General features: G+C 58.6%; 2 protein-coding genes across 4 annotated transcripts; one reads left to right on the top strand and one right to left on the bottom strand.

The window, feature by feature from the left end:
• Positions 1 to 10,007: 10,007 nt before the first annotated feature.
• On the top strand, positions 10,008 to 16,261 carry Pex10 (peroxisomal biogenesis factor 10). 2 transcript variants are annotated; one of them, XM_003461503.5, is made up of 6 exons: positions 10,010 to 10,192; positions 10,766 to 10,846; positions 12,229 to 12,635; positions 13,769 to 13,944; positions 14,020 to 14,155; positions 14,875 to 16,261. In XM_003461503.5, exons 1-6 carry the CDS (start codon positions 10,084 to 10,086, stop codon positions 14,941 to 14,943), a joined length of 978 nt encoding a protein of 325 aa, XP_003461551.1. In that variant the 5' UTR covers positions 10,010 to 10,083; the 3' UTR covers positions 14,944 to 16,261. The 2 variants fall into 2 exon arrangements, with proteins under 2 accessions (XP_004999714.1, XP_003461551.1); XM_004999657.4 differs by lacking the exon at positions 13,769 to 13,944 and having other exon boundaries at positions 10,008 to 10,192.
• On the bottom strand, positions 16,219 to 26,852 carry Rer1 (retention in endoplasmic reticulum sorting receptor 1). 2 transcript variants are annotated; one of them, XM_003461504.5, is made up of 7 exons: positions 26,680 to 26,852; positions 22,790 to 22,877; positions 21,269 to 21,373; positions 19,567 to 19,666; positions 18,614 to 18,692; positions 17,488 to 17,623; positions 16,219 to 17,067 (listed from the first exon to the last, which is right to left on the bottom strand). In XM_003461504.5, the coding sequence occupies exons 2-7, from the start codon at positions 22,868 to 22,870 to the stop codon at positions 16,978 to 16,980; spliced, it is 591 nt and encodes a 196-aa protein (XP_003461552.3). In that variant the 5' UTR covers positions 22,871 to 22,877; positions 26,680 to 26,852; the 3' UTR covers positions 16,219 to 16,977. The 2 variants fall into 2 exon arrangements, with proteins under 2 accessions (XP_003461552.3, XP_013008477.1); XM_013153023.3 differs by lacking the exon at positions 26,680 to 26,852 and adding an exon at positions 26,332 to 26,522.
• Between the last annotated feature and the right edge of the window lie 53 nt (positions 26,853 to 26,905).

Raw genomic sequence — 26,905 nt, 5'->3', positions numbered from 1 at the left:
TTGACACTCAGAAAAAGCCATCTGCTGTCCTGAGTGGGCCCTGGGTCCTCAGACAGAGGGACAGCAATAAGGGGCCCAGGCGGCGGGGGTGTCATTCTGGAAGAAGGGGTGTGGACCCCAGTTAGCAGCAGGGGTGGCCTGGGGTCAGCAGGAGGCAGGAGGCTGCCTGGAGGTGGCTGTGCTCCCCCGGGGTCCCCCGCAGGGGTGACAGTTGGGCCTGTCACCCATCACATCCCTGGAGAACAAGAGGGGCAGAGTCAGTGGGGTCTGTGGGCCCCGGTGAGCAGCGCTGGGATGGCAATGGACACCCCAGCACCCCTCATCAGAGGATACCTGGGTGCAGCCCAGCTCCACCCAGCCCAGGAGAACAAGGACTGCCAGGGTGCAGCTGGGCAGAGAGGCCTTGGAGCCAAAGATGCAGGCGGGCTGGGCATGCAAACGATGCTGGGTGAGGAGAGGCGCGGTCAGAGTGCTCCTTGCTAGCGTGCCCACTCCGTGCCAGGCGCTCTCTTCAAAGTTTGTCAAATGGGAAGCAAACTGGAAGCCAGCCAGCCTCACAGAGCAGACCCCACAGGGCCAGGGCACACAGGGCACCCAGGACCTGCAGCCCCACTGCACGGATGCTGCCCGCCTGTCCATGGCACCCTAGGGCTCCCCCTTGGCCCCTCTCACTGTGGTCTCACAGCAAGGTTGCCACAGGTCCAGGGATTCAGCCAACCGTGAGTCCCACTGTGAACCCAGGCCCTGCGGTCTCCCAGGCAACCATCCCCATGCAGGCTGTTTAGCAGGGCTCCAAGCCTCTCCCTCCCCCACCACTGCTCCCCAAGGTACCTGCTCTGACCAGCAGCCTGTCCAGCTCCAGGACCCCGTGCCCCAGGTCTGCCAGGCTTCTGCTTGGAAGCTTCCTGCCCACCCCTCCCTGTCCAGGCATCCAACCCCTGCAGTCCCAGACTGGCTCCTTCCAGAGCCTCCGGGCACCTCCTCCTGAGCACTTTCCCTTCACCTGCCCTCCCTGGGAGCAACACTGCTAGGGGCCAGGGCCTGGGTCACCAGACCAGAGTCCTCTGAGCTGCCCAGCACAGGCCTCTCCATGAGGAGGGCAGCCAGGAACAGGGCAGGCCTTCCTCCACTCAGCCCCCCTCGAACCAAGGCTCCCATCCCAGCTGAGAGCGACCAGGTCAGGCTCCAGGGTCCCAGCCCCGGCGCCTGTGGGGCTGGGCTTCAGGCAGCCCCAGGCTCAGCCTCTCCTAAGGGCTCCTCCTCTCCCAGGGGACCCTCACTCTCGGTCGGTCCCAGGCTCACCACAGCTGTGGGGTCTCCGGCCCAGGGTCTCCCTAGGCACCAACTGCTACAGCAACCCGGCCGGCAGCACAAACCCAGCGGCAGCCCAGTCGGCACCGCCAGGTGCCTGTAAGTCAACTTCCTGCTCGGCCACAGCGGCCCTGCCTCAACACGCCTGCCGGAACGCGGCCAGGCGTGGGGCTCCGACTGGGCTGGCACCACGGAGCCTAATTAGGAAACAGTCCTGCGCACGCCGGCTGCCACAAGCCAAGGCAGGGCCGCCAAGAACCATGAGGTCAGCCGCTGGCACAGGCCCCGCCACACCTGGCACCTGGGAGCCCCCCGCCCACCCACACCCCGGAAGCTGGACCTCTAGTGCCCTCACACCAGCTACGGCAGGCCCTGTGGCAGGGTGTATGCCAGTGGCTGGAGGCTGCAGGTGGAGGGCTCACTATGGGGTTCAGGAAGACCCCAAGGAGCCCAGGCCAAGGCAGGGATGCCTCTGCTCTCAGGCCTCTGCCCTGCTCCACCTTATGGGAACTGGCTCTCTCCTGGGTGACTGCTTGCTGGTGGCCTCATGCAGGGCCAGGCTGGAGCTTGAGCAGAGAGTTCCCTCTGTCCTTGTCACTTCCTAATCAGGGAGTCCAGCCCTGGCCCCAAGCACCTGGCCGGGACCCAGGGGTGACATCTACCCCCCAACTGATAGACTTTCCTCCAGGAAGGAACCAGTCCTGTGCCCCCAAGATCCTGAGAATGAAGGGCTCCCAGGAAGCAGCTCCAGGCTCCGGCCACCCTCATTGTACCCCTCAGGCCAGGGACCAAGTACCTGCTGGGCAGCAAGTCCTGAATCGGCTCCCCGCCCCGGCCGGCTGCCATGGCTTCCATTTCCGGTGCCCCTTCCCTGGCAGTACAGTGAGGCCCCCGCAAGCCCCGGCCTGCCTTCCTTGCATCCTCCCTCCCAACTCCCACCTTCTGCGTCAGTGCCAGGAGCTGGGAGGCCACGCCCTTGCCTGGCATCCCAGGCTCAGGGGTGTCGGATTGGGAGTCCTTCTTCCTCCTCCCCAGACCACAGGTAAATCCTCTCTGAAAGGAGAAGCAGAGGCCTAGAGAGAGCAGGGCTCCCACGCCTCATCGCCCCACATCCTGCTCCCATAGAGGTGCTCCCTCAGCCCTGAGGGCTTCCCCTCGTCACAGCAAGAGCACGGCCACCTGCCCTACTCTGCTGGCCCCAGCCTCCAGCCCCACCTCTGAGCTCCTCAGTGTCCCCGTGGGCCCCTTGAGGCCACACCCACTCGGGGCACTTGCTCCAACCCTGCCACCCCCAGCTGTGTGTCCAGGCCTGGAGCAGACTTGAGGTGTGTGCCTGTGAGGCTGGGAAGGGCAGGTCTGGGGCACGGCAGCTGGCTGGGGCAGCACCCTCTCCAGAGCTGCCCACCTCCCAGCCCGGGCCCAGCCGCACAACTTGGGCTTGGGAGCTGCAGGGAGCGTGGGGCTGGGACTGGGGCTGGGCCCAGAGAAGCTCTGCCACCAGCCAGCTGGCCACATGGGGCAGCAGAGAACTCGGTGCCCTGCACCCAGAGACCTGGCCCAAGGTCCAAGAGAAGCTCGCCCTGCCATGTGGGTCCAGCGCCCCCCAAGGGAGACAGGAAGAGGCTCATAGCCAATCCGAGCAAGGCGCTGGGGTCACCCAGTGGGAACACATGTGGGGCATTGTGTCAAAAGCAAGAAGAGAGAGGGGCCACGAGGAAGGGGACAGAGCTCTGAAGCCGGGTGCCCAATGCCCCGGGGAGACAGCGAAAATCAGAACATGGCGTGCGGTAGGCACCACACCGCAGAGGGCTGCCTCCCAGAAGCTAGGGGCGGCCACGAGGTCTGTACCACTTCCCCCACAGAAGTGTTGTCATTTGCAGGGGGTGTGGGTGACACCATGAGCCTCACTGGGCCCAGATGGGGCCATCGCTGTTGCCACAGCCAGAGCCACGCTAGGGAGGAGGTCACTCTCTGTGCAGCAGCACACGTACTGGGCTGCTGGACTTCGCCCCTGACTTGCCCTCCCATCACCCTGTATGGGAAATGGGTCCAAAAAGTCACAGGCACAGCAGGCCCCCAGGGACACAGCCCAGGAGCTGCCTATCACTCAGAGGCAGCTGGCAAGGGCACCACAGCTGTGCCAGCCTGAACTCTGACAGACCATCTTCTCAAAAATGAAAACCAGGCTGGAGGTGGCAGCCCGTGCCTATGGTCTCAGCCTCTCAGAAAGCTGAGGCAGGAAGATCATTTCAGCTCAGGAGCTCAAGGGCAGCCTGGGTAACAGAGCAAGATCTCATCTCAAAAATAAAAAGAAGAAAAGAAAAAAATGCAGCAAGCCTGCAACTTAAACAGGCAACCACAAGATCTGTTGCCGATCATGAGACTCCAGCTTGGAGTGAAAATTAGCCCTTTGTAAAACCCATACGCTGTGAGCCTGCCAGCTCCAGGACACTGAAGGCTCTGCTGGAGCGATGCTAACATGATTTAAGGACATCAAACGCTGAAATCGGTCTGGCTGGGGAATCGCATACCCCGGGGAGACTTCCACTCGCTCAAGGTAAAAGAGAGATCACCAAGGTCACCGAGGGACACCTCAAGAGCTGCTACAAGGCTTAGGCCCAGCCTGCAGCCACCTCGAGGACTGCCACAGCCATACAGGGAGGCTGCACGTCTGTCTAAGAGGCTAGGTTTCACAGCACAGGTGACAGATGGGCCACAGGGCCCTGGGAGAATCCAGCTGTCGAGCCCATGCCAGACACCAGGAGGTTTGCAAAGATGTAAAGTCTGTTGCTTTGCTCGCTGAATCTTTGTTTCAAGCAAGTACAGTTTTTCATAAAATGTTCATCTAAATGCTATTTCTACTAATGTGCAAGGAGCTTAGGGTTACTTTTAACAGGGTCTCATAAATACATGCTCTTCAGTGTCACTTTGATTTCTAACTGGGTAGCATCCAGGGACCAACTGGGGCAGCTGCTCCGGGCTTACCCACTGCTCTCCGGGGCCAGGTGGGGTTCACCGATCTCTGGTGTAAACGTCCCCACAGGGGCGAGTCCTAGGCACTAGCAGGACCCACAGAGCAGCGCGCTGGGAAGAGCAAACAGCACGGTGCACTGGCAGAGAACCTACGGCACGTGTGTTGTTTTCTTTTAGGACAATATGAGCTGCTTTTGCTCAACTAAAACCTTGATATTCGGCTTGATTTGTTGTCTCGGCCCTCTACCATGAGCACGTGGTCTGGGGTGCAGCCTGGCCTCTCATCTCTGAAAGGTTCGCCCTAGCTCATAAGAGTGTTTGTTCCCACTACGCAGACCCAATAAAATCTCACCAGATAAGGGCAGACGTGACGGTAGGATGTCAATAATTAAGAGCCATGTTTCCGGTATTTACCACCTTCAGTTTTTAATGTGATTTATGTTTTACATACATAATTAGTTTAATTTGACTTGCCTAATGGCTGCATTCAATAACCAGCTCACAAAACTGACTGGAGCCAGTGATGGTCCGGGTGGCCTGGCCTACCCTGCGGTTCCTGCACTAAACTAAAGGTCTCCAAGGCTCCTTGACAACAGAGAAGGCAAAGGAAGCTGGGTGCATTGGTGCAAGCCTCTAATCCCAACACTGGGAAGCTGAGGCAGGAGGACTGCCATGAGTTTGAGGCCAGTCTAGACTACACAGGGAGACCCTGCCTCCTGCCTCCAAAAAGAGGGTAAAGGGTCCCTGAGACCCACACTGCTGGGGATTTAGCTTAGTGGCTTAAGTGCCTGCCTGGCAAGCACAAGGTCCTGAGTTTGATCCCTGGTACCAAAAAAAAAAAAAAAAAAAAAAAAAAGAATCTGAGCAGCAGAGAAGCTCCCTGCTGCAGCTTCCGGCGGCCCGACCCGAGGGAGCCCAGCCTGGCCGGAGGCGAGGTGGGCTGAGGGAGAGGCACAGCATCTCCCTGGTGCTGCACTTCGACCCAGCGCTTGCTGAGCCCTGAGCCAGTGACCAGAGAGCCCCAGAAGGGCCAGTGCGCCTCCCTGTGGCAGCACCCAGTTTAGGGGGAGGTGGTGCCAGTGGAGAGTGAGTGGGGCTTCGCTGACAGCAGGAGCCCTGGGCAGGGCCGTGCAAAGGCCCCAGGGCAGGCTAAGGGACTGCAGAGCCTGGAACAGAGCAGAGAGTGCAGCACGCAGCCACTGAGGGAGGAGCCAATGGGAGGGGACCGTGGACACAAGCAACCAGCTCACAGGCAAGGACAGGCCCTGAGCAGGAGCAGTGGGGAACCCGCTGCAGGGCACATCGCCAACTGCAGCTCTGGGACGGCACAGGCCGGGCCAGGCAGGAAGAGGGGTGCCCAAGCAGCCACGGCCACGGGCCAAGGAGCAGCCTCCACAAAGTGGATTCCCTACCACATGCACAGGCAAGGCCAGAAGGCCTGGGCCCCCATCCCCCTGCTGGGCACTGCCCTCTGCCACAGCCCCAGGCCCACCCCTTCCAGCATCCAGCCTGCCTCGGCCCTCCCCATAGCCCCCAGAATGCTTACAACACACCAGCCCCTAACCAAAGAAATGGAGATGACTGGGCATCGCACTGGCACCCGGGGCCTGGCGCCAGCACCTCTTCCAGCTGCACTCCAGAGCAGGGCTTGGCTCTCAGGCTCCAGGAGGCACGGCATCTCCACAGGACACCAGGACATTGGGCACCAGAGGCACCGCTGGCACAGGACTGCAAGAGGCGATGCCTCCTGAAGTCCCAATCACCTCCAAGCAGGTTCTTTTCTAGGCCTCCTGAAGTCCCAATCACCTCCAAGCAGGTTCTTTTCTAGGCCTCCTGGATACTCTGGACCACACCCCACCCAGACTTCAGGGCCCAGAGCTGGGCCTGAGATCCCCAGATGCCAGCCTTGAGGCCCGCAGAAGCCACTGCTCTGTCTAGGAAAAGATGCCACAGACCATGGCCTCCTCCTCCTCCTCCTATTAATCACCAGAACCACAGAAAGCCATCCTGGACCTGCTGCAAAGACCTGATCCACAGGGCAGGAGCAGCTGGGATGGCCTTTGCTTGACTGGGATCCTGCCCCTGGGCAGCTCCTCGGGGTGCCCTTATTGGCATGGAAGCACTGAATGCCAGTTCAGGCTGGAGCTTCAGCCTGTGGACACTGAGGATCCATCGAAGGTTCCGAGGCACAGGAGTGACAGCAGGGTGTGAATTGCAGGGTAATTTCTAGTTCTGCTCCAGGAAAGAGGGCTGCAGGAAGTGAGGCAGGGGTAGTGCCGATCCAGGAGCCTTCCCCTTCCCACAGGCTGCCTCGCTGAACAGACCTAGGCACTGGGGCCTGCCTGAGGCTCAATCAGCTTTTCATGGTATTACTTCCCTGACTGATTTGTTTGTCTTGTGTTGCTGAGCACTGAACTCAGGGCCTTCACCCTAAGCTGCATCCCCAAAACCATTTGTATTTTTTATTTTGAGACAGGGTCTTCTTAAGTCACCAAGTACCCCAAGCAGGCTGAGCTACTTTCCTGCCTCAGCCTCCCATGGTGCTGGGACTGCAAATGTGAGCCACCACACCTGGCTGCCACCACTGTTCTGAAGCCAAAAGGCCTGCACTCTTCTGCCAGGGCCAGGCGGCCCAAGGCGTGGTTAGAAGCATCGGCTCTGCCTCATTGCTTGGCACTGCCACTCTGATCTCAGGCCAGCCCAGAGTGCCTGGGGCGCCCAGTTCTGGGCTGGGCAGGGGCCTGACTTCTTGGAGCCTGGAGACCCCCGTGCTTTTGGAAGCAAGCCCACCCCGAACCCCGTCCAACCACCTCCTGGGTGGGGGGTGCAGGCTCTCCGGAGCCCAAGTGCGCAGAACCAAGACCTGGCTGCTCCACCAGCCCGATGGGAGCTGAGCCACACCCAGGCCACACCTGCAGGCAGCCGAGGTCCCTGTGAGGGCAAGACACAGGGCAGTGAGGACAGCAAGCACCTCAAGGGCCCCAGCATGTGCCCCTGAAACCCAGCCTCAGCATCCCACCCCCGTCTGGGCAGAGCTCTGGGACAGATCTGACCCAAGTCCTCATCCAGAGCAGACACTGTGCCTCACCAGCCTCACCTACTGCCCATTGGGTGCCTACCCATAGGAAGCTGCCCACCTCTCCTGGACAGACAGAGCCCCCTCAGCCTCCTCCCAGAGCGACACCCCCTCCAGCTCCTCCTCCTCCTCCAGGAAGTCTTCCTCATCTTCCCTACAGGGGTGTTTGTGCCCAGCCCTCTGTCCACTGTCAGCCAGCTCAGCTCAGGACAGTGGTCACAGCGCCCCCACCCCGGCAGTGTGGGGTGGGCACAGCTGGGGCCCTTGTGCCTCCCTCCAACCTGACCTAGCAGCCAAAGCACTCAGCAGCACTCACCCTTCCTTGGCCCCCACTCAGGTGCAGGTGGTGGCCCCCTGCTGTCACATGCAGGAATCATGTCCCTGCCAGCACAGAGACAGCCTGGCCTCGGCCTAAGGCACCTCCTCTGCTCCAGAGCTGCCTGCCTGTCCTCACTCACAGGGCAGCCTGTGGCTCTGCGCCCGGCCCTGAACTTCAAAGCCTCTTGCTGGGCCACAGCCAGCCTGGTACTGCCCATCCATGACCCAGCGCCCACTTCACAGGGCCTCCAGCTCCGTCCACAGCAGCCAGGGTAACACTCCAGCCTCCACCACTGCCACTGTGCTGGTAGGGGAACCTGTTCTCTGGGCGAGGCAGCTGGCAGGGCAGCCTGCTCCCAGCTGGCCACACCTCAAGGGCCTGATCCCGTGCGGTGGGGGCTTCTCCTCAGTTCCTCACGCCAGAACCACTAACCTCTGGCTGGGGGCTCCCACACCAGCGCGAGAGCCTACACCTGCCCACTCAGGACCCCAACCCACCACACTGCTTTCCTCAGGGCGGGAACAGGTCCAGCAGCCAGGCACCTGGCAGGTAACACACAGCACCCTCGCCCAGCTGCAGGAAACAAGGGAATCCCGCTCCTCTGAGAGGATGGCCAGGAGGGGATCTGGGAGCACTCTGCCCCCAAGGCAGGCATGCACCCCACAGTGCTGCAACCTGGGCAAGGGCTGGGACAGTGGCTCGGCTGGCTCCTTCCTGTTCATTCCCTCCTTCCTATCTTCTTCCTGCCTGCCTGCCTTCCAGATGCCACTGTCCTGGACAGCCCTGTGTGCCTGGTCCCACATGGCCAAGCCTGCACCAGTGAAGCCTGTGTCCATCACACGGACCCCTCCTCCCTCCACCATCTGCTGGTGGTGCTGGCAAAGATCTAGCAGGGAACCCAGACTCGAAGCCTTCAAGATGCCCGGCCACCTGGCTGGGGTGAGAGCTGCAGGGGCCGCTCCTTGGAGGGATAGTCTGTGTTGCTGAGGGCAGGATGCTCCTCCCGATCCAGCCGCTGGGTCTGTAAGTGGGGCCCTAGCACAGGAAGCTCTGGATAAACAGCCAATTATGACCACTGCCCCAGCCCCCAGACCAGCACACAGAGGCCTGGGAAGCTCTGAGAGGATTGTGCGACCCTTCCAGCAGATGACCAGGCGCCAGGCCAGAAGCGCCCGGGCAGGGTCACCAAGAGGCTTGCCAGGAGGGGATAACTGGTTAAGGATGTTGCAGAGGCAGAGGTCAGAGCCCAAGGCCAGGGCTGGGCCCCTCCGCCACCTGTGACCCGGGCTGTGGCTGCTCTCCCCAACAGCCACCAGCTCCTGCCAGGGCCTCAGAGCACGATGCTTCCGCGAGCGCTGGGTGCCCACCTAAGCAAGAGCCCTCACCACTTCCCCCAGGCTGCTGCAGGCAGAGGACGCGGGGCTGACCGGGCAACGAAGCGGACCCCCACCACCAGTCCCTGACACCCGCCTCCCTCTCACACCCGGCGAGTAGCGCAGCGTCCTTATTATCACACACGGTCCGACGGCGGCCCCTGCCGGCCACTGCGATGGACTGCGCCTTCGGAAGGGTGCTGCAGAACGCGCAGGACAGGAGCGCGGACGTCGGGCCGAAGACCGAGCCCCACGCCCCGCCCCAGGGAAGGCGACGAGTGGATTCTGCATTCTGGTCTGGCTCCTTGGAGGCTGGCGTCGAGGGGGGACCAAGTCCAGGCTCGTTCCGGAATCGGCGGAACCCACGCTCCCTGGCCCACGCCATGCGGCTTGGGCGCAGAGCTGCTGCAGAAACTCAGGAGCAGACACCAGGGGCAGCCCGCCCTCCGAGGGACCTGCCCGCTCCGGTGCCACTCCAGCCAGGGGTTGAACCCCGCGATGATACAGAAGCTGGGGCTGCAGCCCGTCATGCCCTGCGCCTACAGACAGGGGCCGCTGCCCACCTTCCTCCTGCGGCCACCCAAAGCGGGCGCTCCAGCCTCAGAGGGTCCGCAGACCTCCGGAGAGGCCCCGCCCACCAGCGAGGCCCCGCCCTTTATGTGGCCTCCACGCCACCTTCCCAGTGTCAGTCCGTCTCCTGGAGCAGAGCTGCTCTGGGATCTGGGGGTTCGGGCGACTACCGGCGACCCTCGCAACACCGTCGTGCTAGGCCCAAGTCCCCAAAGCTCTTTCGGCCCCGTCCCACCTACCTCCTGCTTGGCCCCGCCCCATCCCCGCCTCCCGCCTAGCCCCGCCTCCCTCTGGCCCCGCCTCCCGCCTAGCCCCGCAGCACACCGCCTCGCCCCGTCACGCTTTTCCTAGGCCCCGCCCTCTTCTGCGTGACGCACGAGGCCGGTGCCGCTCGCCGAGCCGCGTCGCGCGTCATCACTGCGCGGCCGGGTCCTGCGTTTCGGGCCGCGGACTGTGGTGTCATGGCACAGGCAGCCAGCCCCCCGGAGGTGATCCGCGCGGCGCAGAAAGACGAGTACTACGGCGGTGGGCTGCGGAGCGCGGCGGGCGGCGCCCTGCACAGCCTGGCAGGTGGGCGTCCCGGGGTGGCTCCGCGACCAGCTTAGGCAGCTGGAGGCCGAGGGGACTCGGTAGGCCGCAGTTATTAGACGGACAAGCAGAACAGATGGCTTTACAAAGTGTATTGCGAACACTTTGTACTTACTCTCTGCCAGGCACTGTTCTTGGGGTTTTTCAAGGATGCAAACCCTGAAAGGCTCTACAGTGGGACGTGTAATGACTTTTCTTACAGGAACACAAGTGGAGATTCTAGAGCGATCCCACAGCCAGCGAATTGTAGAGCTCAGATTTGATGCTAGACAGGTGGTCTCCAGCCTACTCTTTGCCTCTCTTGTGGCTTGTAGGTTCCAAAAACAGTTATCGAGGAGGATCCCAGAGAGGGGAGTTCTTGGGAGGTAGTCCGTGGCCCAGGCAGGTGGAAAGGGCCTGCTGGCTTGAGTGGACTGCAGGGAGGTTGGGGGACAGGCAAGTGGTTAACAGCTTCTGCACTTTGTGGAAGGGAGCCTTAGACTGCAGGAAGACGGCTTTGCGTAATCTAGATGACCCCTAGGTTCTCCTAGGAGTAACGTCTGTTTCTTCTCTCAGGTGCAAAGAAATGGCTGGAGTGGAGGAAAGAGATTGAGCTGCTCTCAGATGTAGCCTACTTTGGCCTCACCACCCTGGCAGGTAGCATCCCTGGCAGACCCATGAGGGACCCACAACTCCGAAGCTGGGACAGTATGGGGGCTGGGTTCCACCAGGCAGAGTGAAGAGCTCCTGGAACAAGCTCACACGTGGCCTCAGGGAAGGAAGGATTCTGGGCCACAGGAGTCATAACTACCTGGAGGCAGTTGCCTGGAGCATTTTCCTGCCCAAGGCTTCTCCTTGTGTCTTTTGTGTGGCTGGAAACCTAGGGATTGCTGTGTCCAGGGTACCTTTAAAACCATTTCTGAGGAGCCAGGAACCATTTCTTGGTGCCACTAGTATGTCACAGTGCTTACCTGCCACAGAGAGGCCCTGCTGGGACAGTGAGGCCAGGGTTGATGGTTGGTCCCTTAGGGAAGATCTAACAGGGAAGGCCTCAGGATTGCCATTTCAGCCCAGCACCCAACAAGGGTCGATGGACACCTGCTGAGCCCAGCCAGTCCCATAGGAGGGGTCTCTGGAGGAGCTGTCCCACTGTGGAGCAGTGTTCTGGTTGGGAAGCAGTCAGTGAGCCCCAGGTGACTGTGTTGTGCTGCATGCTGGGAACTGATGAGCACTTTAGGGACAAAGGCAGGTCTGGAGCGTGGGGGAGCATTTTGCAGACTGAGGAATTGGCTAGAGCTAAACCTCAGAGAGGGAGGCTGCTCAGCAGGCTAGGAAATCCCAAGGCATCTGTGGGCCTTGCCTCCTGTCGCTTTTCCTTGTAAGGCATAGGGTATCAAGAGGACACGGGCCGAGGTGGGGCCTCCTCCAGGCTGTAACCAGACTACAGCATGAGAGGAGGAGACAGGTTGTGGTGAGACACTTGGGGAAGTCGGGAGCAAGGGGTCAGCATCACCTTCAGCAGAGACAGGAAGCAGGGAAGCTGGTTTTGGGGGACAGAGGTAAAGGCTGGAGTCTTGCTCTCAGCAGAGGTGAGCTTTGAGGTGTTTATTTGAATCCCCATGGCAATATTGAGTTGGCAGCTGAGCTGGAAGCCTGCACTTGAGAATGGACTTCGTTGAGCTAGGCCATAAATTGTGACTACACCAGTGCCTGTGGGAAGTGGGGTGTCATGAGACTGATCCAATGGCTTGGGCAGGGCATGAAGGACCAGGAAAAGGGGAAAAACAGCACAGACCCAAGAGGAGCGGGAATGGTGTGGGGAACTGAGGGCAGCTGCAGTGGCAGGCAGTGTGACTTTCTGCCTGGGGTCACAGCAAGCCCAGGGTGGACTTGGCAAGCCCATGGTGGCAATGTCGGCCTGGACCAGGGTGACAGATGGGACTAGTACTTGGTACAGAAGCTGAGGGCGGCAGGCTGGGCCTGGGAGTCCATCCCTAAGACAGGACCTCACCTGGGCATGTCCTTCTTTATCCTCCCAGGCTACCAGACGCTTGGGGAGGAATACGTGGGTCTTGTCCAGGTGGACCCCTCAAGGCAGCGCGTGCCCTCCAGGCTCCGCCGCAGCATGCTGGTGGCGCTCCATGTGGTCCTGCCCTACGTGTTGGACAAGGCCCTGCTGCCACTGGAGCAGGAACTGCAGGCCGACAATGATGGAGCCCGGGCCTCGCAGAGCAGCCTGGCACCCAGTGGGCGCAGCCAGTCAAGAGCAAGGCGCTGGGTGCGTCGCCACACAGCCACCCTGACTGAGCAGCAGAGGAAGGCACTGCAGCAGATGACCTTTGTCCTCAGGCAGGGAATCGCCTGCTTGCACCGGCTGCATGTCGCCTGGTTTTACATCCACGGTGTCTTTTATCACCTGGCCAAGCGGCTCTCGGGGATCACTTACGTGAGTAACTGCGCCAAGGGGCCACTGCTCTGGCCACCCCGCTGCTGCCACCCAGTCCCAGTCCCTCTGCACACCTTGGCTCCTCAGGGCCGTGTCACAACATAATACAGACAGGTGTTCTATTTCGAGACTGGGACCAAACCCTCGACTTGGAAAACAGTGTGTCCTGCCCAGGTTCATTTTGTTGAAAACCCAGGGTCAGGTCAGACAATTCATCAGCAACAGCCCTTCCTCCGGCAGCCAGCGTGGGGCAGGGTCACTGACCAACAGGGCTTTGGGCAACACTTGGAGGTCAGGCTCCAGCTGCCTCCCGTTCCCACCAACCTGCTGTGCCACCCCACCACCCATTCAGCAGCCCTGAGCAGCAGTCTCGGGCCAGGGATATTTTCCCAACAGGGATCCATGGTGACAGAGGCCTCCTTGCCACGGCCAGCATCTCTGCTGACCACCCTCCCTGTTCAAAGGCCTAGCCACCTTCCTCTTCAGATAGTGCTTACCTCTCCCCATCCAGCTCCCCAAGGATGCCCTTGCTGCCCTCCTCTCCCCAGCAGCCAGGTCACCCTTTCATGGTCAGAGCCAGGTGTCAGGCTTGGGTGTGGCCAGACTTTTGGGTTATGCGACACCGTCCTTCCCCTCGCAGGAGCTGGGGTTCACCAAGCAGCTCTTTCTCTGTTAAGGATCACTGGCACCCTCGTGGGAGTTGGGATGGGCACAGGGGTCTTCTCCAGAGGCCACTGTGAAGGGACATGGCAGGTAGAAGGCAACAGGCAGTCTCTCCAGTCATGTGGCCAGACGTTACTCAGGTGCTGGCTGAGAGACTGGACAGTGTCCCAGAAAGGGGCGCATGCACTGCTAGGAGGGGACCATCCTGCTTCACATTCAGGCTGGTGCCCCTCCCATCATGTCCACTGTCCTCCGTGAGGCAGGCCCTGGATAACCCCGCATCCTCACCCACCTGGCCTCACGGCTCAGGGTGATGTCACCTGGAGGTCAGCCTCCAGCTGGGGGTCCCTCGGGTGCCCAAACCCACTACCCCCACCTAGTCTCATCTGTTGGATGTTCCCAGAACTGACAAGAGTGGGTAGCTAGGCTCCCTTGGGGTCCTGACGGCGCCGGGTCACCTGCCTCCACAGCTCCACATCCGCCACATGCCCAGAGAGGACCTGAAGGTGCGCGCCAGCTACCAGCTGCTAGGACTGGTCTCCCTGCTGCACCTGGCGCTCTCCCTGGCCCTGCAGCTGTACGGCTTCCGGCAGAGGCAGCGCGCCCGCAAGGAATGGCGGCTGCACCGCAACCTGTCTCACCGCAGGTGTGCAGTCTGGGGTGCCCTCTGGTACCAGGGAGCATGGTGGGCAATGGTCTCACCTGTGTCCTGTCCCCCCAGGAGCTCTGTGGAGGACCGGGCAGCGTCCAGAGCCCCACTGTGTACCCTGTGCCTGGAGGAGCGCCGGCACTCGACGGCCACGCCGTGCGGCCACCTCTTCTGCTGGGAGTGTATCACCGAGTGGTGCAATACCAAGGTGTGCAGGGGCAGGGACCCAGCAGCAGGGCGCTCCCAGGTCACTCTGGGTTCAGGTGGGCCTAGTCAGTGACACCCAGGGAAGTCAGGTGCCTGGCTGCTCGCCTGCTGAGCCTGGCCAGAAGCACTGAGGACACAGGAGTCCCCGCACATGGCAGCCCCAGTGCTTCTGCACACATGGCGCTACTCTTCCCAGCAGGGCAGGTGCACCTAGGGGCAGGAAGATGTGGGGACATACTGCCAGCCTTACACAGCTGGGCCCAGGAGCCAGGGCTCCGGGTGCAGGTGCGACCTGGCAGCAGACACCCAGGACCCAACCCAGCATTTACCTGCGAAGGGTGTGGCAAAGCACAGTCAGGGGACTGACCTGAGTCGGGGAAGCGTGTGCTCTTCCAGGCCCAGGGCAGTCCTGTGTCAGTCAGCAGGCATGGCGGGGGAGGGGGCTCTGGTGCAGAGCGGGAGCAGCAGCTCTGGCTGGATTCCCATCCCACGGTTCAGGGCCCAGTGTACCCCCGGCTGCCCACAGGCTTGCTGGACAGGAAGGCAGGGCCCAGGCACTAGAAACCCGCAGGGTGGGCCGGGCCCTCCCCCGCCCCGCCACATACACACACACACTCTGGAAAACGCTGTTTCCCAGGGAGAGTAGTGGCAATCAGCCCCGTGTGCTACAAGGCACGGGTGAAACATGGTGGACTGCCTACGACTGTCCTTTCCCCACAGACGGAGTGTCCCCTCTGCAGGGAGAAGTTCCCTCCCCAGAAGCTCGTCTACCTGCGGCACTACCGCTGAGCCACACCAGGGTCTTCAGGAAATGGCTGGAGAAACAAGCCTGGAGCAGTTGTCCTCGAGATTAACTAGTTGCACAGAAATTGTAAAATCCTCACATTTATCACACAAGCTGCTATGCTAACTCCTGGGCAGAGGACACTAGCAAGGCCCTGGCCCAGAGCCTTTAGTACCGTGCTGTGATAGTGGCCCTAGACCCCGGTGGGCAGCACAGCACCCAACCCTCCCTCCCCCCCAACCACAGAGCTGAGAACGAGGTACAGAAGTTGGCCAGAAAGTTTTATTCACTGTCGAAGAGGATGCTCACACTGGGCTGTGCAGAGGCGGGCAAGGAGGGCCCAGCCAGTGTGGTCACAGGCCTCACGGGCCTGCACACCAGTCCGCAGCTCAGCACCTCTGAGATGTTTGGCACACACTTCAGTCCATGTTCCCTGCTTCCTGTTTTAAGGGAACAGGAGTTGTCTCTGCCTCGAACAGGGAGGGGCCGCCGCCTCCTCGGCACAGGCTCGGGCAGAGCCGGCCCGGCAAGCGAGCACAGCACAGTGCGCAGCAGAGCCAGGGCCACTCCCGCTGTCCCACACTCACTCACTGCTGTGGCCAGCACCACCCCGCTGCCTCCAGCTGCTTCCTGCCTCGCTTAGTCCTTCCAGGTTTTCACGGTTAGCGTGCCGAGACAGCCTGGCCTCTCACAGACTAACTCCACAGGACTGACCTGAAAGGGTTTCATAAAAGGTGGCCCTCTGGGCTGTGCCACTCTCCCCACTGAAGTCTCAGGGCTTTGGGCATCCAGGCCCCCCAGGAGGGTGACCCCAGCAGAGCTGGGGTGGGGGGCAACGAGAGCAGCCCTCTCTTGCTGCTCTGATTCACATCGTTTCCTGTCAGGAGTGAGGCCTGACCACCAGCCAGAGAAACAAACCAAAGAGGTCCAGAGTCTGAGAATTCCAGAGACTCCCAGGAACTAACAGAAGTACCGAGAAGGTCCGGTCAAATGATGGAGAATAAAGGGCCTAAATATGGGCTCAAAGGCGGTCAAGTCCAGGTGTACAAAACTCAGCAAACAGTGCAGACGGACAACTGACACTCAGCACTGAGCACTACCTGCTGGATGGGGCTCGCGGCCCGAGTGGGCGTCTGAGGCAATGGAGCGGCATCTCGAGGTCCACGTGGTGGGGTGGGGGGGGGGCGCTGTCGTGCTGGCAAAATGGTTCACCTCCCAGAGGAGCCAAAAGACGCTGCGCCTGGGGCAGTGACCCGCGTTTGAGATGAAGACTACACAAGCAAGGGGACATTGTCTTTAATAAAGTTGGGATTAAAAAGTCAATTAGTAAAATGTTTATCACATCAAAAAGCTAACATGCAGTAGATTCTGTCTTCCCCCACAGGAAATGAAAAGCTGGGTAAATCTGCAGGCCTGGTCTGTATTAACCAGGTCTGATCTTTCCTTACAGGGGCTGCTGCATGAGACAAATTTAAATTAATCAAAAGCAAACTGTAGGTATCAAAGAAATGTGTCAAAATAATCTCAAACAATTAAAATAGAATATATATATTTATAATTCCAGGCCCTCAGAAGCAGGGTAGTTAAGAACAAAGACATCATGGTAGAGGCCAACATGAGCCATCTCCAGTGAGATGAAGTTGGAAACTGGCATGAGAACCTCGGGCCCGTGAGGTCCGCTTTACAGCCTCACCCCTCTCCCACACCAGCCGGGCTGACTCCGGCCCGCGGGAGGGCCTCGAGTGGCAGGAAGGCTGCCTGGCTCCAGCCTGCCCGCACCCCGCCACCCCTGGCCCCACGAGCCCGCAGTTTACTACAATTCCATACACTGGGAAACGTGAATATCACTGAAGAGGAAATCGCAATTTGGTTTAAATGCCAGTTTCTTCAGAACCTGATATTTCAGTTACAAATCATCAAGGCTTCCTTTTAAAAAGAAAATTCAACTCCCTCATAATCAACTACTTTATGTGAAGAAAAAGGCATTGTTACAATGGCTCAAAGCTGGTCTTGACCACGTGAGCAACTCAGTCCAGCTTCTAACTAGCGAACGTCTTGCCCACATCCTCCTTCCCTTTGTATCTCCTCTTCCCATGTGTGAACGGTATGTACCGGTATTTAATCATGTGCTGGAAAACAAAACAAACTCCAGTTACTTGCATAGCCAAAGGCACCCCCTCCGCCCCTGCCATGCATCACCAACAGCAGGATGCCCACAGGTCTGAGCCGGGTGTGGCAGTGCATGCCTGTAACCCCAGTGCTCCAAAAGCTGAGGCAGGAGGATCACTGAGGTCTAGGCCAGCCAGTGAGACTCCGTCTCAAGACAAATGAGAAAGATACCAACAGGCGATGGCGATGCGCTCCTGGCTCCCCACTCACAAAGTGGCCCGCTGATCTGCCAGGCCTCCCCAGCTCCACTGCCTGTCCTCACCCCACGGGGTCCTGCACCCCGCTGTATGCCCCGCCCCCACGCAGGCAGCAACCCCAGGGCCACTGCAGCAGCTGGACAGTGACGGCTGACGCGCACATGCAGCAGTGTGCATCTTTACCTTTATTTGTCTCTTCATCGTGATACAGAAAAGCATGATGAAGTACATCACCAGGATGGGCCAGAACACTGGCACGTTGAAAGCCTCGAAGAAGGTACAGACCATAGCCACGAGGATGCCCTTGGTCGCCGCGTGCCTTAAAGCAAGGGCAGAGGTCACTGCCCCGCCCTCGGTGCTTCCTGACCACCTCCTTGGCCCCAGCTACTCACATCTGTGAGCTGCCCCTGCAGGGCATAGCTTGGGCCCAACTGTGTGCTCTATGCACACACACACAACACCATGCCACCAATGCAGGGTGTCAGACCTGGCCCCACCCCACCCGGACCCAGGCCTCAGACTTCCGGCCCGCCCCAGCCCCCGGAGCCCTAGCAACTCCGCTCCCCACTTCCCATGCCAAGTGGGGTCCCCAGAAGGGAGTTCCTGACCCAAGGGGCTGTCCCCACTGTTCTTGCCCTATCTTCTGCCACCTGCAGGAAGTCAGGTCTGCAGGAGCCCCGAGCCCTGACTCCCGAGGGTGGGCCCTGCACAGCCCCCACTCAGGACCCACTCCCCAAGGGTGCTGCCTGACACCAGGTCCCCAAGGTTGGCTGTCCCTTCCCAGCCCTGACCACAGGTGCTGACCCAAGCTCAGAATGCCTGGAGAGTGGTCTCTCCATAACCTGCACCCAGCTGGCCCGTGCCCTTTGGGTGCACGGGTGACACCAGCACACGAAACACAACCAGAGTCTCTTGCTTCTCGCATTTCAACTGCTCACTGACCTGAAGGAAAACAATCCTGTGTGCAGGATCCCCTCGGTCGCACCTGAGCACAGGCACCCCTGAGTTGCCTTCAAAAACCAAGGTGCTGCACGGGGTGGGGGGTGGGGTTGGGGGGGAACCACAGAGACAATAACGCATGGTGCACTTCAAGACTGCTGTGGGACACGCATGTCCCCAGCACACAGCAACGCCAAGTGCTGTGACAGGCATGCCCGGTGGCCAAGCTGCACGTGAGTGACAGACACAGTGTGCACAGGGACCAAGATGTCCTGCTGTACCCCATGAACGCACGCAATTACGGGATATTGGGCAAATCCCAAATACTCAGTTTTTAAAAGCTTAATTAAAGAACAAAGAATTAGCTCACCAAAATTTAAACTCTGGAAGCCTTCGAATGAAGGGACGGAACTCCTCATTCTGTTTGGTCGGTAGCGAAGGGCCATCGTCTGGAAAGCAGGGTGTCAGTCACAGAACAGCTCAGCCCTCAGCTCTGCAGCTCTCACCGCTCCTAGGGATCCCCAAAGCCTCTGAGCTGCAGGCCCAAGTCGCTCACCCAAATGTACAGCGGGCCTGCGGCCAATTTATAGATCAACTTGGGGCTTTGCAGCACTCCGCTTTCTTAACTTTCTCTCTGAAAGTCTCTCGTACCTTTTAAAGAGTACAACAAATTCCACTGCACAGGTTTTCCACCTGCTGCGTCCACCCAGGTTTCTAAGCAGAGGGGTGAGCACAGCTTATGGGCCCTCAAGGAGCAGCAGGGCCGGTACCCCCGCCCACCTGCAGAGACAGTGGGGTCCAGAGGACCCGAGGTTACTTTCCAGTCTCCCCAGATAGCATGCTCACATGAAAAGGGCCACTTTCCTCCAGTTTCCACTGAATGGTCCACAGAGAAGACCACTGGCTTTCACTCATCTAATCTGAAAACAGTCTGGACAGCACTCCGAATGACAGAGGGCCCCAGGGCAGGGCCAGAGCAGGCCAGGGACAGGTGGCTTCTCACTTGTGTCACTGGCTGGCCCAGGTATGGCCCGTGACACACAAATACCAACAATGTTTCAACTCCCAAGAACTCAGAGCTCGGCTGGGCCACCAGAGTCAGGTGTCAGTGGCCTGTAGAGGCTGTGATGGGCCCATGTGCAAACCTCTGGGGAGGAAGCCTGGTGGGTGACAGCCTGGCAGGTCTGCTGCAAGCTGCAGACTCAGAGGCTCATGCACAGATCTCAGCTCCATTTGTCCTGTCACCTGTGCGGTGACCCTGGACAGGTCGCAGAACCCCACAAGCCTCAGTGTCAGCGTGGCAAGAGGGCTGGATGGCAGTACCTGAGTCTTCCATCAGGGAGGGGTCCACTTTGGGAGAGAGGAACGCTATAAAGAGGTTGAGGTGGTAGATGCCCAGCGCGTAGGTCACGATGTACCAGCCCTGGAAGAGAAGCAGCAAGCACAGTGGGCAGCCCAGCCACCACCAACCCAAGGCTGTCCTGGCCACAGCAGGGACACACAAGGGAGCTGCAGCACACACGGCTCACTATCAGTAAGGAGGCTGTGGCTTCCACCGTGACCACAGGGACCACTCAGGACTCCGCGGCATGCTCCTGAGAGCCCAGTCAGCCACAAAAGACACCTGATGCCAGGCTCCTGGCCAGCAGGCAGTATAGCCAACTGCTCTCCAAACCACAGGCCACATGCCCCTCAAGGCTGGGTGCAGGGCCACTGGGGACACTGTCGCTCCTGCCCCCACCCTGCTATGGGCCTCCACTCTCCGTGGACTCACAGCAGAATCTTGGCTGGTCATCTTCAGGGACAATTCCCATCCCTAGACCAGCCTGGAGTGTCACTCTGCCCTGGAGAACGGTGGGCCAGGAACTCATGGCCAAACCTTCCCATGAAAGGTGGGCACCATACCCAGCTTCTCTCACCCTCCACCAGTGCACTGTCCATGTCCAAGCTTGCACTAGCTCACTCGAGTGACAGGAAATCTTCCTGCCCACAAGTATCCATGACGGGCAATGAAAGGCCCGTGTGAAACATTTCCTAGTGTACACGTGTCATCATGCTGCAGGAAGGGCCCGGCTCAGGAGAGTGAAACTGCATGTCACACTTGCCCTGCCACACCCCTAACTCCAAGTTGCCGGGCCAGTCTTTCCACGAGCAAACGAACCAAGTTCCAGCCTATAAAAAGGGATCTCAGCATGCACTCCGGATGCCCCGTATGGACTGTGTCCCCTCCGCATCAAGCCACAGAGCTCCGCCTCCCCGCACTGAGCAGGACTGGGTCTCTGGGAAGGAACAAACCCGATGCCAACAGGGAAGCACAAGCTTCTACCCAGTCCTGGCACTAATCCTGTCACTCTGGGGGGCAGATGGCCTCCCAGTCTTGGAAAAGGGCAAAAAGGTAAGGCAGGAGCCACAGAGGACCAGGCGCCTTCTGGCCCAGGCATCACTCTGTCCAGAGTGAACACTCCAGAAAACGCTTCTTCCCTGTCCCCAGCCCCTGGCCAGCAGGGAGCCCCAAAACCCTGAGCGTTTACAGCCTGAGCAGATGTCACCTGTCCTAGGGGTGTCACAGCAGGGCCTAGAGACCCTGAAAGTACCCGGGTGACGGTAATGATGCCGCACCCCACCCCCACCTCACCGGCTTCTTTCGAGCACCCCAAGTGTAGCTCATGCTAACGCCAGCATCACCTGCAGCACCCTGGGTTTGCCGACTCATCACGTTATCTGGGCAGGACCTCTCCCACAGGAGGCAGGCGGTAGGCACAAGGGGCCAAAGGCCTAGCACCTGGGCGGGCACAGGCTGAGGTCAAGACTGGCCCGGGCCTGCTGGGAACCCTGATCAGAGGAGACGTGGATCTCAGAAAGAACTATAAACACGCCTCTCTGAAGACAATGGAAACTTTTCTTACACTGTGAATTGGGAAGTGCTCATTACATATCATTTCCTTCCAAGTCAACTGCGACAGCAGCACCCCAGCAGCACCCCACTCGGAAGTTCAGAGTGGGTCTCAGCTCAGCCCAGACCTACCTGCAACAGGTAAACTCTGATCATGTAGACAAAGCTCAGGCCCAGCGTCACCACCCACCGCACGGCCGTATAAGGTGTGGACTTGTCCAGCCAGGACTGGTAGATCTGAAGAGACAGAGGTGGGAAAGGTGAAGTGGACCCGGGGCTCCCACCGCATGGCTTTGATACAAAATACGCGTTGGCTACAGTTGGTTTTTTATTTTAAAAAGAGCTAAGCAGGGGCTGGAGGTTTAGCTCAGCGGCATAAGCGCCTGCCTTGCAAGCAGGCAGTCGTGAGTTCAATCCCCAGTCCTGATAAAAAGGAAAAAGACCAAAAAAAAAAAAAAAAAAAAGAGCTAAGCAGAACAACAAGAGATAAATCCTGATGCAAAACAGAGACTGGATTTGCAATGACCAAATGTATCTGCAACGGTTTCCAGGGCAGCTTCGCCCTTTACTAGAAGTGCTGCACGCCACCCATCAGAGGACAGCATCCCAGCGTGTCTGGAGCAGAGGCAATGAGGCTGTCAGCTTTCAGTGATAAATGCAGCCTGCTGGGGCACGGGTGCCAGCGCCACAGACACTGGTCTATAGGCCAAGATGGGGGAGACCACCTTCCCCCAAAGGCAGGGTGGGTGTCTTAGTCACCACAGCAAACCTGTGCCCAGTAAAGGTCCTGCCCATGTGCAGAAGACCCTGGCAGGCCCAGGTTCCTGGAGGGAGTCCTCAGTATTTTAACTGGTACACATGTGTATGCATACTTGTGTGTTAAAATTTACCTGTGAAAGAACCTTTAACAATGAAAATTTTCAGTCATAAAATACATAAATACTCATTTTCCAGTTTCAGTATTCTTATAGTTTGGCATGTACTACTTTTCAACTTAAAATTTGATTAAAAAAAAGCTGGCACATAATGGTAATCCCACCATTTAGGAGGCTGAGGCAAGTGGGGCGCTGAGAGTTCAAGGCCAGTCTGAACTACACAGCAAAACGCTGTCTCTAAAAACCAAAACAAACAAAAAAATCCAAAGGGCTGAGGATGTCATTCAGTGCAAAGGTTCCAAGTTTGACTCCCTAGTGCCACAGAAAATAAAGATATAAATATTTTATATATATATATATATATATATATATATTTTTTTTTTTTTTTTAAAACACATTTTTAAGCCAAAATATCAGTGTCTACAGTTGTTCATCAGGCAGGATCCAGACATAACCTAGGGCAGTGACCTGCATGCCGCTCCTGGCTCAGGAGCCCACGAGGCTCGAGCAGGCATCCACAGAGCACAGGGCCTGTCTGCACCGCCACCACCAAGGAGGAGTTTTGTGTTTAAAGGATAAAAAACACATGCATGGCCTCTGTGGAGAGTGTGGCCAGGGGCTCCCGGGAACATGCTCCCCAAGAGCTTGGTGGTGGGCAGGGGAGCTGCAGCCCTGCACCTCTCCCAGCAACATCCCAGCCTTGAGCCTGGCAAAGGGTGTTGGGAGCTGATGATGTCTTCCCTAAATGTTCCCATTAATCCCCTAAAAATACACTGACCTGTCCCAGGCGTGTGAAAAATCTGTACACCACGGATGGCTTCCCATGGACAGAATCCCCAACACTGTCCCCTTCAGACATCCTGCAACTGAAACACACGGCGCCTTCAAACGATGCAGACAGCACTTGGATGGGAACACCGCCCCTCACGGACTGGTACACCCTGCCGGCTTCCGAGTTTTTACTGCACGCTAACCCAGCAGGCAATAGGCTGTGGTGGACAGGGAGCAGGTGGGGGCGGGAATGATGTGACCAGATGGACTTCTGCCTGTATATGAAGCACCATGGCTGCCCATGCAGGCCAGCACCGTCCACCTCGTAGCAGCAGGAGCTGCCCACTGTGCCCTCCACCACCCCAGCTGTAGATATGGCACTGACACCTCACCCAGGTGCTCCTCAAGGATGCCAGCCCCCTATCTTCTCCAGGCCCTGTCCTAGCTGGTCCTTCACTGCAGGACGATGTCTGGGAAGTCCATGCAGCTGTGTCCCAGTTTCTTATCTCAACCCTGGAGGAAACCCTAGCCGCTCCCATCTCGCCACACTGCCCTGACCCCAGGCGGATTCACCTGTGAGAACCCAGGTGCAGAAGATCACGCACTGCCCCACTGGGTGCTGGGCGGCGAGGGAAGGGACCCCATTACCCCCCACTTCTCAAGGGAACAGGCCTCAAACAGCGCAGAGCTTCACTAAGCGTGAACTCCGGACACACCCTTCAGACAGTGCTGTCCACTAAGGGGTACTTTACTGCCAGTCCTGCCCTCAATTCGCCTGCAGCCCCTTGGCCGGGAGCGATGGATGCCAGGGGCCCTCACCCCAACCCCTGCTGCCCCCACCACAGGTGGCGAGGGGACTCGAGTCAGATCTGGCTTAGGTCCACTGAGCAGACACAGGGAACCCTTCAGGCAACCCTCCGGCCAGCCATGGCTTGCAATGGCAGGCTCTCCTAAGCCACAGACATGGACGCAGACCCAGGTTCCCTTCCACAGCGGCCCAGAGGCTGCTCACCTGCCCACTTACAGATGTAAGGCTGACGCTGGCCCAGCAGTGGCCTCCCAACAGCCACAGGAGCCCGCAGCTCTCGGGGAGCAATGGGAATCCCTCCGGGGAAGGGGGAAGAGAAGGGGAAGTAAGCGGGCCACCAGACATGGCCTTGGGCCTCAAGAGGACTGGCTTCCAGTCACAACTTCAACGTCACCATCTCAGCAGCCCCACAGGCCACACCACTGGAACTCGCAGGTCCTCCTCCCCTTCAGGAGGTGCCTTTCTATAGCTAGCAGGGGAATTCCACATTTACATATAGGCCACGCTAGAACGCACTGCTGAGAAAGGCCACCTTACTTAGGTCAAAGCATGGTCAGTGGGCAGCTACTCCAGCCTTGTTCTTCAGCCTACTATGCTTGCAAACTTCTTTTACTGTGACCAAAGCGTTTATCACTGAAACATTTTTGCTTGAATTAAGATGACAAAAACAGGGCTGGGGGTTTAGCTCAGCGGCACAAGTGCCTGCCTTGCAAGCAGGCAGTCGTGAGTTGGATCCCTGGTACCGATAAAAAGGAAAAAGACACAAAAAAAAAAAAAAAACCAAAAAACAAAGATGACAAAAGCAGTATCAAAAAGAAAATATTTGGCCGGGGATTTAGCTCAGCGGCATAAGCACCTGCCTGGCAAGCGCGAGGTCCTGAGTTCAATCCCCGCTACCACAAAAAAAAAAAAAAAAGAAAGAAAGAAAGAAAGAAAATATTTGGCTGTCCTGCTAAGTTATATCCTCCAAGCTGAACTGTAAAAACCCTCCAGACTGCCATGTGGGAGACCCACCAAGAATGCAGTGACCGCACTCCAACATGAAGACAAAGCTCCATATCTAGGCTGTACCTGTGACCCGAGACGCACTGCAGCATGGTTAAGACAGTAAACTACACCGCCCAACCACCCGCTTTCGACAATCCTCCTGCAGTTTCTATCAGGTGAGCTAAGTGCACCAGCTAACATTGGGGTTCTGATCTGGGAAAGGGGACAACTGCACATCAGTGCCCTCCTCTACGTTCCTCTGCAGAGTGAATGGCAGCCTGTGGTGAGCCTGCCAAGCCTGGCACAATATTGCAGGCAACTAAGTTAGACAGAAATTAATGTACATCTAAGAAGGGCTGAGTTTGTTAAAAAGTCAACAAAAAAATAAAGACAACAGCATTGTGGCTGGAGGCACATCTGACCCGCTTCCTATTGGGTGGATGTTAGCTAAGTAGCTGTAGGACAATCTCATTGGTTGACACAGTGTGACCCCATGTTGTACTCGCCTCTGCTTTTGTGAGTGTGCCAGCCCCTTAAGCACATCAGACTTGTTCTGGATTAGGGCAGCTCTCCCACCAGCTGTTCTACCTCTGCTCACTGCAAAGGTCACCTCCTCAGAGAGGCCCTCCACTGCTGCCCAAACTGACACCAGTGCTACCATCATGTGACTTCGTTTTTATTTTGTGTAACAATCATTTTCTGGTACTGTCCTGCATTTCCTCCCAATTTCCCTCTACCAGAATACAAACTCCTTAAAGGGGCCCTTGTCTGATACCAGGCTGGGCCTTATCACTCTAAAGCACACCCTCTAAAGCAGGCACTCAGGTGATTGGGGGTCTGTGGAATGTAATTGCTTTCCATTCAATTAGGAAGAAAACAAAGCAATAAGACAAAACCATGCTAGAGAACCAGGCCACAAACTGCACAGATACGTCCTGTGCCTTGTTCTACAGCTCACTCGTTGCCTCCATGACCCATCAGCACTAAACAAGACATCAGCAGGAGACCCTGAGCCAGGATCTGGGGTCAGCTCCTGCCCCAAGGACAGCTGGGCCTGTACCCCACAGGTTTTCCTTGCTGTTCCCTCCCTGGCGTGCCCACAGGTCCTACCTTGGGTTCACCAAGGCCAGGCTCCACCTGTACTTTTCGCTCTGACAGGTGTGACTTGTAGATCCCCACTTGGTCTTTGCACACTGTACCCATACAACGGTCACTCCAGCACACGACAGGATCCCATGGGCCAAGCCTCAACACAGAGGACCCTGTTTTCATTTATAGCAACTTTTTTTAAAGGGGTAGAAGATCACCTCAACTAAGGACACTAAGCACACAGCAGTGCAGGACAACCAGTCTCCATCTGCAGACAGAAGCCCACTGAAGGTTCTCAGGGTAAAGGTAACCCTTTGGGCCCTAAGACACTCTGGTCAGGAGGCCAACAATGAAAAGTGAGCCTAGAGGTCTGTTTGCTGTCTTAATTTCGAATATTATCACTGTATAATCTTGAGCCAATAACTACTCCCCTTTAGTTCACTCAGTGAAGTCTTAGTCCTCAGGCTTCATACTAAATGCCACAGATGAGCCCGGAAGGTGTGACGGGCGGCAAAACGAAACCCCACACAGAAGCACCACAACTCTCGAGCCTGGCAGGCAGCACCGGCCACCGACTCCGGCGCCCGCCGGCCGGGTGGAGCGAAAAACAGCCAGCGGCAGGGCCACGGCTGTCCAGGCCTGGCCATCCCCAGTGCGGCCCGTACCGTCCGTCCACTGCCAAGGGTCGATCTGGCCCCTTCGCGGCCCGCGCCGTCTCCTCCTGGCGCTCAGCCTGTGCCTATCGCGGCTCAGGCTGTCCCATGCCGAGGCTCGGCCTGTCCCCAGTATTACCCCTGGGTCCCCTCCCGCGGCTGGCCGTCCCCATCGCGGCCCAGGTCCCCTCCCGGGGCCCTGCTGTCCCCTCGTGGCCCTATAGAGTCTCTCCACCTCTCCAGACCTCCCTCCTCCCAGTCCTGCCGGATCCGCCCGCCCGCGGCCTTGACAGCCAGAGAGAGGCGGGGGCGGCACCGTCCGCCGACTCCGCGCCCCAAGCCCGCCCCCGCCCCCGGCACCTCGCAGCTCCGCTACGGCCGAGCCGCGGTCTCCCTCACGGCCGCAGAAAGGGGCGGCGGGCAGGGCGACCGCCGGCGCTCGGCTTGGGCTCGGGAAAGCTGCACGGGAACTTCCGCTCTGTCCAGCGGCACCGCCTCCAGCCTCCAAGATGGCCGTGAGGCGGGACCCAGAGCTCCAACCATTTCCGCTTCCGGCGCGGACGCCGCAGCCGTTGGCAGACCGTCC

Source organism: Cavia porcellus, unplaced genomic scaffold, assembly GCF_034190915.1.
Source record: "Cavia porcellus strain 051 isolate PalLab524CR breed Dunkin Hartley unplaced genomic scaffold, mCavPor4.1 scaffold_25, whole genome shotgun sequence".
Taxonomy (NCBI): domain Eukaryota; kingdom Metazoa; phylum Chordata; class Mammalia; order Rodentia; family Caviidae; genus Cavia; species Cavia porcellus.
Note: the sequence above shows the minus strand (reverse complement) of the source record. Positions and strands in the feature narration are given on the sequence as shown.

Excerpts from the sequence above, each read along its gene's own strand:
- Pex10 (XM_003461503.5), top strand. The coding sequence starts at position 10,084 with ATGGCACAGGCAGCCAGCCCCCCGGAGGTGATCCGCGCGGCGCAGAAA. Across the intron at positions 10,847-12,228 it reads TGGCCTCACCACCCTGGCAG|GCTACCAGACGCTTGGGGAG; the intron begins GTAGCATCCCTG and ends TTATCCTCCCAG. Across the intron at positions 12,636-13,768 it reads GGCTCTCGGGGATCACTTAC|CTCCACATCCGCCACATGCC; the intron begins GTGAGTAACTGC and ends CTGCCTCCACAG.
- Rer1 (XM_003461504.5), bottom strand. The coding sequence starts at position 22,870 with ATGTCTGAAGGGGACAGTGTTGGGGATTCTGTCCATGGGAAGCCATCC. Across the intron at positions 19,667-21,268 it reads TCAGAGTTTACCTGTTGCAG|GGCTGGTACATCGTGACCTA; the intron begins GTAGGTCTGGGC and ends CTTCTCTTCCAG. Across the intron at positions 18,693-19,566 it reads CTCCCTGATGGAAGACTCAG|ACGATGGCCCTTCGCTACCG; the intron begins GTACTGCCATCC and ends CCTGCTTTCCAG.